The sequence below is a fragment of the Microtus oregoni genome, unplaced genomic scaffold (genome assembly GCF_018167655.1).
Source record: "Microtus oregoni isolate MIOR12 unplaced genomic scaffold, Mior012 000017F_ref0000208, whole genome shotgun sequence".
In the NCBI taxonomy this organism is placed as follows: Eukaryota; Metazoa; Chordata; class Mammalia; order Rodentia; family Cricetidae; genus Microtus; species Microtus oregoni.
The window spans coordinates 40,162,440-40,176,048 of NW_024543076.1; the positions used below are offsets into that span (position 1 = coordinate 40,162,440).

At 50.5% G+C, this 13,609-nt stretch overlaps 1 protein-coding gene across 1 annotated transcript in view; it reads right to left on the reverse strand.

Annotated features, from left to right (window-relative positions):
* The window catches only part of Znf704 (zinc finger protein 704), a 177,263-nt gene extending 167,200 nt beyond the window's left edge, over positions 1-10,063 (reverse strand). Inside the window, exon 1 of the mRNA XM_041667467.1 lies at positions 9,487-10,063. Coding sequence (XP_041523401.1) covers positions 9,487-9,945 — 459 coding nt within the window. The 5' untranslated portion in view covers positions 9,946-10,063. The remainder of the gene's footprint in view (positions 1-9,486) is intronic.
* Positions 10,064-13,609: the final 3,546 nt, after the last annotated feature.

A 13,609-nucleotide genomic window follows, 5' to 3' on the forward strand; every position in this document is an offset into this window, starting at 1 on the left:
GTCCCATCAGCAGAGAATTACCCTGACTGCAAGATTTGGCAAATAAAAGTGTAGGATATACAGTCTTTAAAAGAAAGAGAAAGAAGGGAGGGAGGGAGTGCGGGAGGGAGGCAGGCAGACAGATTTAATTTAAAACGCTGTCTGTCACACTTGATATTCACTCATTTTGATTGGCTACTCGGTGTGTCCTAAAATAGAGACAGTACTATCCTTACACCTTCCACTATGAAAGGGACACAGGGGAAACCACAGAACCAAGCCCTCACAGAACGACCCAAAGGTACTTTCTGCTTCTTCACCCTCAGGGACCTGAGGGGTCCTACAACCCAAACCACCCCAATCCAAATGCACATTTCTGTGATGTTTAGACTCTCCAAAACTCTACAGAAGAGGCTGCGGACAGGGCTCTGTCAGTCAGTAAACTACCCCCAATCCAAATGTACATTTCTGTGATGTTTAGATTCTCCAAAGCCCTACAGAAGAGGCTGCGGACAGGGCTCAGTCAGTCAGTAAGAAGCTTGCCACAGAGCAGTTCAGATCTGCGGTACCTCCATAAAAAGCCAGGCATGGCAGTGCATACCACAATGCTGAGGAGGCAAAGACGCCTATCCTGAGGGCGCTCGGGTCAGCCAGTCTAGCTGAATCAATGGGCTCCACATTCAGTAAGAGACCTTGTTTCAAAACACAAAATGGTGAGACTGGAGACATGACCCAGCACATGGTAGCTCACAATGCTGTCATTCCAGCCACAGGGGGACCTAAGTCCTCATATATGATACGTGGACATACATACACACACTCCAAAAACCCACAATAAATAAGTTTTTAATGACTTTAATGGTGAATGATATACCTAACAATGACCAGTGGCTTCCATATGCAGATGCATGTATGTTCATGTGTGTGCACGTGCACACACATGCACACACACACACAAAACTTTGACAATTAAATCTGTCTTTCCCACAAATTCTAACACAGGATTTTTCAAAACAGTATCTTCAGTGAAATGAATTTAATCATTCCAATTCTACTCCCCCATATTTCAGAGTTATATATTCTGTTCCTTCTTACTAAAGAGCAACAACTGCAGGCACTTGCAAAATTCAGTCTAGGAATTACCTCCTGGCCAGACCATATAATTTTCTTTATATGAATTGTTTGGTTGCATTGTTTTAAGGTATATATCAAAATTGCATGCCAAGTTGTGACCCAGTAAATTGGCCTGGAAGAACGAATCATGATCGTCTGAGACACGAAGGGAGCAGAGGATTTCGCACCTCCCTACAGAGCATCAGACAGGCTGCGGACTCCTGGAAGCAGAGGCAGCCCGGGCACTGCTAGTTCCCTGTGAAGAATGAGCACAGCCAGGAATCATCCTGGTTTGGAGTCAGGTATCTGGCCGAGCCACAAGGTTGGTCATGAGAGCTTGCAGTACTGTGAAATGCTTCCAAAACTCAGTCAGAAGCTGTGCCTTCGCCTAAGATGAAACTGTATGGGTAGCTGAAGGTCTGACTTAGGCAAATATTACAGTTCTGATCTGCGGGTGCAGCAGGGCAGGAACAGCAGGCATCCATCCCTCATGACCACCAGAGCCCAGAGCGCATGCTCATCTAACTGGGATGGGACTAAATGAATCCAGTCCCGGGGATTTAAAGTTCAGCCATGTGCAAACGCTGTTGCTCGCTTTGGCTCCTTCTCATTAAGAGGTAAGGGGGTTCAGGTCCCCTTTTGTTAATCTTGTGGTATGGGCAGTCCTATACAACCATGGCCAAGTGCTAAAAGAAGAGACCCTAGGCAAACTTACCAGGTACACGCTGCACAAGGGGTCAGGGCCAGCTGCTCACAGTGACTTTCTATTTGTAACCACTCTCTTAAGAATGCATGTCCTTTGAAAGACTCATAGGGAGGGGGAAAGGGACAGGCCCAGGCAGGATTCATACCAGTGGCAAGTCAGGCATCCCACCCCACCCCCACAGTAACACAGGAGAATGAGCTTTTCAAAGTTAGAAGCTGAATACTTTGGAAAACGGTGATGTCCCTATCCACAACTCCAATAGAGTTGTGTGAGGGTCATTCCAGGAAAAACCACAGAAGAGGGTGGTGACTACGGGTGGGCAGAGGCCCGGTATCAAAAGGCAGAGTTGGACAGGTATTTGCGTCCTCCACAGACAAGGCAGGGAATTAGATTATTAGTTGATCTCCATGTCCCTTCTAACTCCAGCGGTCTACAGGTCTCTAAAGGACAACTGTGTGTGGTATCTTTAGCACACACCTTCTCTGTGAGCCAACACAGACAATCTGTAAAACATGCACTTGTTAGCAAACTGGAAGGCAGTGTGGGACACGGGGTCCCTGCCAAAGGCGCCTTGAGTCATCTGATGGTCAAGAGATAAGCTGGAAAATGTGTTAGCCACCCCTGGAGAGCTGGCACAAAGCCATGGACCATGTCTAATTAACACTAGGGGCACTGAGAACAGTCTTGCTAACATACATTCCTTCATTTAAGAGCATTCTCTCCGCAGTTTTTCAATGCAGGAAATCTTGATGAACTTTCAGGTTCCTTATAATTTATTATATCACTGAATTATCAAACTCTCTAGATTGCTGAGTTCTGCTTGGTTAAACTTCTACATAGCACTGGAAAGCACTGTCCTGGGTCTTGTTATCCAAGCTCCCCACTGTTCTGTCTTTGCCAAAAATGGAGATATCATTAAAGCCTTCCTCTGTTTGACACGGCCCTTTTATTGGGTTGTTAGGAAAACCTCGGTTGAAGTATTGCTCACCAAGTCAGTCAGTATTTGCAGAGTCCTCTCAGGAGAGGGTCAGGGTTACTGGGGAGGAGTGTGGGTATGCAAATACACCTTACGCACGGGAAACAGACATCACTGTAATACCGAGTTTTTCTTCTTGTTTCAGTTCATGACGAAATGCAGGGAGGGGCACTACAGCAATAAAGCAGTGCATCCCAGATACTGAGCAGCATCAATGTTTCTGCTTTCTTCGCCATCAGTGAAAAATGGGCAGTAGTTCCTAGCTGCACGTCAGAGGGTTTCAGACTGGAACAGCCAAGTGAATGGAAAGCCCCCTAAATCCACACACCGTTTCCAGCAATGCACTCGGCAACCTGGGACGCCCAACTGCACTGAGCTGCATCTACCTATATCCTGATTTCGGCTTCCAATAATGCACTGGTCTCCCTTTCTCTGGCAGCTCCTTGGTAATTCTCCTTTTGTGTTTAGTTTCTGTTTTAAAATGTCCTGGTTTGTGTCTGGAAACTCAAGGCAGAGGGCCAGTCCAGCCTGAACCACTTAAAAACTGCAAGGCCAACTATGCAACTATGCAACTTTGAGGGGAAATCCCCTTTTCCCACTTTATGCCTGGGTGTGCACACGCATGTGGAAAAGAACACACACACTAAAGAAAGACTCACATACCTCAAGCTTGTCAATCAAAACAGAGGATCACTTGTGCTGCTCCCCATAGCAACCAACTCCTCGTGGACCCCATTAAAGGAAGCCCCAAACAATAACTGCTACTCTTAGCCATTCTAGCTGAAGTAGTGCACTCTGTATAGTCTCTCTGAGTAAAGCACACTGGGATTGTGAGAAAGTTCAGCGGATCAAAGCATTTGGGCAGAAGAAGCCCAAGGGCCTCAGTTTGATACAAGAGGGAGGTTTTTAAAAAGGTGGATGTGGTGGGAAGCATCTATAGGTATCACATGCTTACTGTAAGACAAAAGGCGAGAGGCAGGAACAAGAGAATCTCTTAGGAGCTAACAGGCCAGCTAGCCCAGAGTACACAGTGTAACAGACAACAAGAAGCTCACCTCAACAAAGCAGAAAGACAGACCCAACTCCCCCCAGAGCTGTCCTGACTTCCACATGTACATGCAGCACACGTGCACCTGCATACACACATACACACACACACACACACACACACACCACCACCACCACCACCACACAGAAATTTTTAAATGAAATAAAACTTCTTGCTAATTTACTAAGTATGTGCATCTAAAATTATTTGAATATGGTGGTAAGAACCTAGAAACACAAGACCCAAACAGACCACAGAGAACGAGGTGTGGATAAAAGCCCAGGCTATGGTGGCAAACTCATGCCTCTATTTGCAACCATTTATCCTGAAGTGGGATATCACCTACGCTGGTATCCCCAGCTGGAGAACAGAAGCCTCAGGAAGTCCTCTTTCAGGTGAAATATTTAGGATAATTCCTGCCTCAAAAGAATGCAGTAAACACTCTTAGCACTCTTTTGAAACCTCATTGTCATGGCTTTATTGACTTAACCTCTGTTTCCTCCACAACTGTTTTACTACTCCACCCCAGTCTCTCCTGCCCTTATTATTCAGTGTCCCAGGTCCCTCAGAGCCCAGGCAGCACCAGCAAGAACCAGTCAGTCCCTCTCCTTCTTTCCACAGCCAGGACTCCCGCCGAAACTCCACCCTCCTCCACCCTGCCTTTTCCACAGGGGCAGCTGACAGAAGACTGCTCAGGGCTCCAGTCGAGCCCTGCGTCTTAGCGGTTTGTCCCTTCTGTAAAAGTAACAGTCCCACCTGCCCTGCCTCTCACTCATGCTGGCTATGGTGCCTGGTGAAGGGGAAAGCAATTGCACTGGCCACGTGAGTCACTCCATATGTGTTCGCTGGGATTGCTTTTATGATTATCATTCTGTGCAGGAGGCCAGAGCATGGAGTTGGGGAAACCACACGCCCAGGCAAGCTTCTTGCTCTATAAACACAGGGAACCGCAAACCCCAGATGGGCTCTCTATGGAGTCTGGCAACTTTCCTGCTCTCCTAGACACATCTCCAGCTCGTAATGCCCTCAGGTCACTCTCATGGCTCCCGCTCTCTGCACTGGGAGGACAGAGGCTCTCGGCATGCGCTAGTCACCTGACCATCATCATTCATATAAAAACTGGACCCCAGCTAGTCCTCCACCGTCTCTGCCTTTCCAGTTCACTGAAGAGTTCAAAGGGCAGTTTTCTTCCATCTGAGTTCCAGGTCCTCCCTCTACAGTTTTCCAGGTGCTTTCCCTTTGCAGTGACACCCCCACTCCCTCCGCTCCAGTTTCCTTTCTTACTTCCCAGGGATGATGCCGGTGATCCTCACATCTCCACCTACTTGGATAATCTCTGCCTTTTAGACTAGGCACAACCTGTTAACTTGTTTCCAACCAAGACAATGTGGCAAAGACAGGGAGTTGATGTCTGCCCATGGAAGATAACCCTGCTGGTGGCTCCTTGCTTGTTTGATAAAACAAGGGGCAATCCTGAGGAGGCCTACATGAAACAGCTGTAGAGGAGACACTGGAGGAATAAGAGCTCCAGGAAAGATGAAGCACTTAGGTGCAGTCAGCAAGAAGCTGGGGCCCTCCGTCTTTCTCATTCAGAGAAATGAATTCCGCCCCTTCATTCTGCACCTAGCAGGGAATTCTTTCTTGGCCAAACTCCGAATGAGAAATCAGCCCATCTAATCTGTGGCTTTGTGAGACTTAGCAACAGGTAAAATTCAGGCTGAAACTGGAGTCCTAACTCATGGAAGACTTGGCTATGTCCAAGGAGGGTTAAAAGTATGGTAATCTGGAACAAAGTTTCAAAGCAACAGAAAACCACCAGGTGTGCTGTCTTTCAGACAAGGCCCAGCATTCTCATCACTAGTCCTGAGCTCACTTCACCTCACCTGTAAGAAACAAAATAGACCTTTCTTACTCCCGAGAGTTCTATACACATACCCTAACAGCCTCGCCTTGCCGTCAAGGCTCAGTACAGCTGACTATAACACAAACTTCTATCAGGAATAACAGGTGGGGGCTGGGATATGGCTCAGTGGTTAGGGGCACTGGCAGCTCTTTCAGAAATCCTCGCTTCAATTCCTGTACCCACATGAGGGCTCACAGCCATCTAACTCCAGTTCAGGGAGATGACACCCTCTTCTGGGCTCCATAGCACTGCACACACACGGTGCACACACAGACATGCAGGCATAGCATCCAGACACTTAAGAATGAACCTTTAAAAAAAAACAGCACCAAGTTCCAGCACAAAGGAATGTCTCTTTGTATTTATTCAACATCTTACTACTTGTCCCTCGGTTTTTGAAGCGATTTCTTCTCTTGGTTTCTAAACATTACATTTTCTACACATCTGATACTGCTTCGACCACCTCCACCAGCTTCTCCTAGAACCCACTGAAGTGGTGCTGCATCCAAAGCCCGGCCCGTAAGACCTCTGACATCAACAGGCTGCTGATTTTCAAATTCCCTTTCTAGCCCAGGCCTCCCCCTCAGATCCTCATCCTAAGCACACCAGCCTGCCTGCAACCTCCCCCTCCAAGCCTCCCATCACCTCACTCTTCATCTGTCCTAACAGAGCCCTCCGGCCTGCAGTTCTCCCAGTCTCAGCAAAGGGCTCACAGCATCCTATGCCAGGAGTTCATTCCTCTCTTCCTTTGCGTCCTTCACCCAGGCCATCAAACACTCTGGCAGGATGAGCTTCACAAGGGACCCTGAATTGGTCCACTGTCTTCAGCCCACTCCCGCCGGCCGCTAATGCCAAGGAGCACTCAGTCTCCGAGGGTTGTGTGAGCAACAGCACCTCACTGCTCTCCATCCTCCCCCTACCAGCCACCTGGAGAGCTCTTCCTGATGAAACCTCCCAGTGACACCACACTGTATCTTTAAAGGGCCTCCTTTCCCTATACTGGCCCAGGCCTGCCTCGGACAGGGACCTCCTTCCTGCCAAGTTCCAGCTTCTCACCTGAGAGTTACAACAGCTACTTCCTGGTCTAGGATCTTGGAGGATCCTGCACAACACGTCTCTGCTTAAAGATCATATGTCCCCTCCCAAGAAGGGTGTTGCTCCCCCACCCGAAGCCTTCTCTTTTCTTTCTAGAATCTAAAGAAAATTAGCACCATTTCCCTCCCAGTTACCCCAGGTCTGCCAGGCAATCCTTGTCTTTTTCCCATCCCCCACTCCCTTGCTTCGGTTTCCTCAGTCATGAACCAAGCTCCAGGCAGGATCAGCTCAGGCACTCAGTGCACTTGATTTACATCCGTAAGGAGGATGTAGTGGGCAGAAGAACCAGGCTGTTTCAAACTGCTTGCCTGCCATCCCGCCACTGGCTGCCTTCCCGCACTCCGGTACTCACTGCAATACACAGCCATAGTAAATTTCCACCCACCGGCTCCAGAGCAATTTTCTGCGACAGCTCCTAAATCAGACAAACGTGGTTCTTAAGAAGGAAGGAGGAAACAGAAGTCTTAGAGGTATTTTCCTGTAAGTCGTAAGTAAAACTAGTTGAGATGTCCAGAGGGTGGGGACATTTGCCGTGCAAGCATGACAACCTGAGTTTGAGCTCTGGAAAGCAGAAAGGTGGGTGGGAAGGAAGGACTCCATACAAAGCTGCCCTCTGATTTCCCTACGCATACCACTGCAAACGTGCACGCTACATACACAAATATAATTGTAATATGTTTAAAGTACAGGTCATAAATATCTGTGCACTGATAACCTGCTAGACTTGCTAAGATGGGAAAGGAGGGGAGATCTATGAAACCAGTTAGGAATCAAGCCCCATCTCTTTGCTTAAACCAGCTCTGGCATGGTCACCGGCTCCCCTCAGGAAGGCTGAAGTTGCTACAGCACAAATCCTAGGTGTCATGATCACACGTTGGCTGACTGCACACATGTGCAAGCATGATAAAATCATACCCTGCTGTGTTCCACAGTAGCACCTGGCACAAAGGGGGTGCTCGGTAAATATTTGTCAAACAAATGAGCACATGGATACACAGAAATGCAAATGAATTTGTTATGTTCCATTAAAAAAAATCTCTTCAGATGCAGTATCAGGATAGGGCTAAAGTGATGAAAGAAGATAAATTATACCGCGGCATATTCAACATGTAACTTCTCAGAAGTTGTTAGCAATGTGCTATAAAACTTGTGAGCAAAGCAATGTGTTAGAAATTTGAAAGAATTTGAATTCATTTGGATATGTGAAAAATTTTTTCTGCTAATGCTAACGATTACACCCTATTCTGGGTTTAAAGAACAGGCTTCTTTTCTACATGGGGCCTGCTTGGATCACAGAGCATAACTTATTAATTTTTCCATCTCAATTTGTGTAATCACTGTTCAAACCCCCTGACACATTGAGTGTGTCTGAGCAAAACCGCTAAGGAGTCTGTCTTATTCGGTGTCACTGATGCTATGGAACTTAATTGAAACCCAGCTATATCCTGTTGCCACACAAAGCAGGCTTTTCAGCAGGCCAAGTAATGAGTGTGGGCACTCCGGATTCCAGCAGGCAGCTGTCAAAAACTATCACCCAAATGACCATTTGCTCAAATCTTCTCACACTGGGAGCCAGGCAGTCGTACTTCAGGGTGGCCTAGAAAAGAAACACATTCCCACATCTATTGCGGGGCTGCCCTAACCGCTGTTGAACTTTTCATTGTAAATATAAGTTCAAGCTTCCAGCCACTTTTGAGAGCGGATACAAGGAGATTTTAAAAACAATAATCTCTATCAACTTGTTTATTATGCATTTTCTTCTGAAAACTCCCAAGAATTTTGCGCTATTCTGCTATCTGGAGAGAAACAACTCTCCCTTGTTTGCCACTTGCTGCCCTCAAAACTTCTTAGCAACATACACGGTGCATGAACCTCAACGCAGTTTGCTTTGTCCAATAGCGTGCATGGAACCTCAGCCAGTCAGTTGTGTAATAATAAACCCTTTATCTCCTGAAGATACAAAAACGGAAAGATCGCTCGGTGCTTTAGCGCGGATGGGGACTTGGCGAGCATTTGAAACTGGCAATCACTGTGAACGTCACCACACCACCACCACCTTTCTCGCTTTCCTCTTCCCTCAGCTGTAACCTTGTGAGCGGGGAGGGGGCAGACACAAAAATGTTTAGGACGTCCAGTTTAAGGAAGGCGAGGAAAAGCGCGGGGAGGGAGGGGGACACCAGCAAAAAACACGCGGGAACCAAGGTCCTGGTCATTGCTGCACAGGCTCACGATTCCTTCACAAGTGCCTGTGATGGAAACGGATCAACAACTGCTCTCTCAGGTGGAGGGAGGTGGAGCAGGCTGCTTGGTAGTTTCCAGAAGCTTAAACAAGGGAAACACTCCTGCGTCCCCAAAGCAAAATAAAAATGTCAACGCCGGGCCGATCAGGGGCGATCCTCTCCTACCTCGTCCCGCTCCCAAGTTCCCCACCGTGCCCGGGAGAAGCGTTCTTCTCCCACAGGAACGCGGGACCACGAACCCGCCCGGCCTCTGAGCAACGCCAGGCCGCCAGGGCTCCGCCGAGCCGCAGTTCCGCGCGCTGCCCACGGCCGCCAGACACACCCCTCCCGGCCCGCGCCGCACAGCGCCGCTCGGCCTCCCTCCCTCCCTCGCTCGCTCCCCGGCGCCCGGCTGCCCCGAGAGCCCGCGGCGCCCCCGGCACGCACCTTCGCCGCTCCCCGGGCCGGGCCCTTGGGAAGCGCACGGCCGGGTCCGAGGGGCCCGAAGCGCTCCTCCGCGTCCTCGTCGTCCTCGTCGCCGTCCACCACCTCGACGACCACCTCTTCGTCCTCTTCCTCGTCGTCGTCGTCCTCCTCCGCGCCCCCTCGGGGCTTCTCGGCCAGCCGCCCGCGCGCCCTGCGCCTCCGGCCCGCGCCCTCCTCGTCCTCGTCCTCCTCGCCCAGCAGCAGCAGGACCGGCGACGAGGCGGCGGCGGCGGCGCGCGAGGGACCGGTCCCGCGCGGCGGCGGGAGCGGCGGCCTCCAGCTTCCCGGTGCGGCGGCGGCAGCGGGGCTGGGGCCGGGGGGCGGGAGCCCCAGCGCGGCGGCCTCGGAGGCGGGAGCGGGCGCAGCGCCCCCGCGGCGGCTGCCCAGGCTGGGGCGCTTGGCCAGGCGCCTCGCCTGCATGCCTACGCCGGGCTGCGGCCCGGGGCGCCGGGCTCCTCGCGCCTGCGGCGGCTGCGGCGGCTGCTCGGGCCCGGGGAACGCGCGGCTGCGGCGCTGCGGGGCCGCCTCCGGGGCTGGCCGCGGCCGCTGGCTGGAGGACGCGCGGGCGCCGCCTTCGCTGGCCCGGCCCGCGGGGACGCCGGCGGCTACGGCGAGGCGGCGCGCCGGCCGCGGGCGGGGGTGGGTGTGAGCGAGCGCGCCGCTGCCGCCGCCAGTGCCTCCGCCTGCAGCGCCCGGGAGCCGCGGGCCGCGCTGCGCTCCATGCGGCCGGCGGCCCGACCGGCGCGCGCCTCTCCGGGCCCTGCGCCCGCCCGCGCGCTCGGGGCCTACCGAGGCGTCCTGGGCGCGAGCTGTTTGTGTGGTGTCTTCGCCGCCGCCCGCCCCCTGCTCCGGTCCTCGCAGCCTTCCCGGCCCCCCGTTCAGTCAAAACCCGGACTGGATTTTTTTTCCCGACCCACGCTCTCTGAAAATCTGCCCGCTTTCTAGCAGTTGGCCGGGACACTGAGGCCGCGGTTGCCCCTGGGGCCCACTACTCCCTCTGGTGGGGAGAGCCAGGAAGAAGGTGTTGGGTTAAGAGATTGGTTGAGAGTGGTTCTCTGATCGATGGCGACCTCAGGGGAGCTTAAGTGGCCTCCAGGTGTGCCGATCCGAGGTTTAGGGTCAATTCCCAACGTGAGTCCCCAGTCACTGAAATTTCTCCAACATTTTCATGGCTCTCTCTACCAGGCTCCTCTGAGCGCCCGGGCTGTAGGCCTTGCCTTGTATCTCCTTCAACGTTTGTTGGTTGGTTGGTTGTTTTTTCCACCTGAGGACGTTACCTGTTGATGTCGGCTGAATTCTAAAAGCTTTCAGCTCTCTTGGTTTGGTCTCCTGGCATTGTCCGAGTCTTGAGGGAGCAACAAACCAGGGAGTAAATATCGCTATTCCAAAATTTTTCTGTGATGTAAGGCCTAACATAAGGCCAGTTTGCCACGTAATGAATGATTGCCACTTTCTGAGGACTTCCCCGTGTTGTTTGGCCTTAGGCTGTGGTAAACCAGGCATTCTGCATCCAAATCTTGCCCCTAAATTGCACTGTTTTGGCTAGGGCTGGGAGGGCCGTACTCATCAGTTGTTGAGTAAAGGAACCGCATAATCCAGCCTTTCTTATTGGGGGTTGAACAGCACCGCTTGCTAGACACGTGATGGATTCATTAATGCTTGCTTAGTATGCCTTCCCATCGCTGAATAGGGATGAGGACAAGGATTCTAAACTGAACTATGTCTTCCAGGAAATTGATTGCCTTCCAGAAAACGCCGATTTTAAGTAATCACACCCAAAGAGTGAGGCGGTTTCTCTTCTTCATATCTTTGAGGCTTAGGACAAGTCTTGTCTATTGTTCTTTCTGAAATGCCTTTCCTACCAGCACTTCCGTTCCGGTCCCAAAGCTCTGATAATAGAAGTGCAAGTCCCTATGCTATAAAAAGGGAGGCATACAACCACACAGTTGGACTGCCCTACTGAGACACCACCCCAGGATTAGTCTCCCGCAAGCCTCTGTTAGAACACACCAGCTCTAGTGAACTTTTCATGTGCAAATGTCCTGCTCAGGAATTTAGAAAGAGCAAACAGTTGGAGCATTGTAATTTATGGGTGTGTCTTGATTCAAGCCTTAGAGTGGCTAATCCCTCCCACAAGGGAGTAAACTGTTTCAGCAAGTGGAGTGCGGAAGAAGAGCTGTGGGGAGCCAAGGTGCTCTCCTCCGGCTTGGTTGGGTTGAGAAATGATTTGGAGAGAGGTAGCCAAGTGCAGGGGTCTTGGCCAGGGGTAGGCAGGTGGCTGGCTCAAGTACAGTGGCAGGGGTGCAGAAGAGAATGTGTTACAGAAGGTGAGGATTAACGTGACAGCTGTCAGTCATCAGAATAGCTGTGACGTGCGCAGGAGATCAGGCTGTTGACTGTCCTCCGAAGAAGGGGATTGAAAGGATGAGATTCAGGCCTTCCCTCTGCATCTCCTACCGTTTCCATGGAATTTTGCCCTCCCTGCACTTGGCTCTGTCCCAGTAGAGATGCTAGATTACAGAGTGTGGAAGGTTGGGTAAATCATCATTTGTATTGGGGTAAGACCTTTCTGATGGTCAGCTGCTTTTGGGTCACCCACGCTCCTGTAACTAACCCCTTCCTCATGCTTAATAAGTAAGCCCAATAAAGTCACTGGTCCCCAAGGTGGGCTTTGGCGGGACTGTTCATCATTGGAAGTCTGTGTCATATGACAAAACTTTTCCTGGGGAGATAAAACACACCGCTCATCTACTCATCCCAGATAGCGAACCCAGGACAGACCAAAGTACGGCTACCTCCAAAGTCCCACTTAGTGAACCAGTGAGCTTAACTGCGGTTACTTACAGGAGCAGGAATGACAGCTGCCTCATGAGCTGCTGCAGCTGAGAAAAGCTTCTGAGGGAAGGCGAGCCAATTTTCTTTAGTGGTGTAGCTCCTGGGAGGTCAACAACCAACACGTACATTGGAGTTGATTACATTTTAAATGATAAAAGATCACAAACTTGGGGGGATTAGGAGGTGGATAGATCTGAGAGGAGTTCAAGGGAGGAGTTGGAATGAATATGATCAATTGTGTGAAATTCTCAACGAACTCTAAATTTAGTAGGCTAGAACGCTAAATTTATTGAGTTAATAGGTACAATCAATTTAAAAGTGATGTATGCAATCAGTTTAGAAGAGTGTTGTCATCAGCTATGAACCCAACCATTGCCCCTCCCTACCCCTGACGTCACCACGGAGTTCATGGCACCAACCCCCTTCAGATTAGGGCATTTTCTTGCTGAATTTTTCATTTGTAAATTATCCAGTTAGGAATTCAGAAGTCTTCACGGAGGCTCGTTATTCTAAACATGATCTTAGAAAAGACAGGATAACTTGACACAGCCACAGGACAACTCTCTGAAGTTCATTCTCACAGTCTGCCCTGGTGGAGCAGTCTGTTTTCTGCCACTCTGTATCCAGTCCAGCTGGCTATAAAGAGCAGAAGTGATACTTCTGCCTCTGCCACACCTACCAGATGACTACTGGGCTCACAGGGCACAGTACCTCAATCCTGCCTTTCTCTGGGTTCCTGAGATGGAACCTGAGGCTCAGGCCTGCTCGGCCAGCACTTTTACCTAATGAGCTGTCTCTCTCGTCCACACCTAGCTTTCCTCTCTGGGTTATAGGGATCAGACTCAGATCTCCTGCTTGCAAGACAAGCCCTTTGCCTCCCAGCCCGAGGCCTGACTGTAAGCACAGGTGTGCACAGTGAGCTATGGACCCCTGCTGCACAGGGAAGTAGAGAACAAACAAGAAAAAGTGAACTGACTTCAGAGGTATAGTAGGCACTAGGGAAAAGGCAAAAGTGGGAATAGGGTGGTGGCAGTTTAACATAAAGAGATATGGGCCCCAGCATGGTGGCGCATACCTGGAGTCCCAAAGGATTCTATTTCTATGTTGCAGAAAGGCTAACACAGATCGGAGCATCACCAGTTCAAGGCCAGCCTACTGGACTACAGGAGCAATCCTGACTATACCTATTCAAGCATAAACAAAACAAAAGAAAACAAGAAGTGTGCATATGTTTACATCAAAACAGACT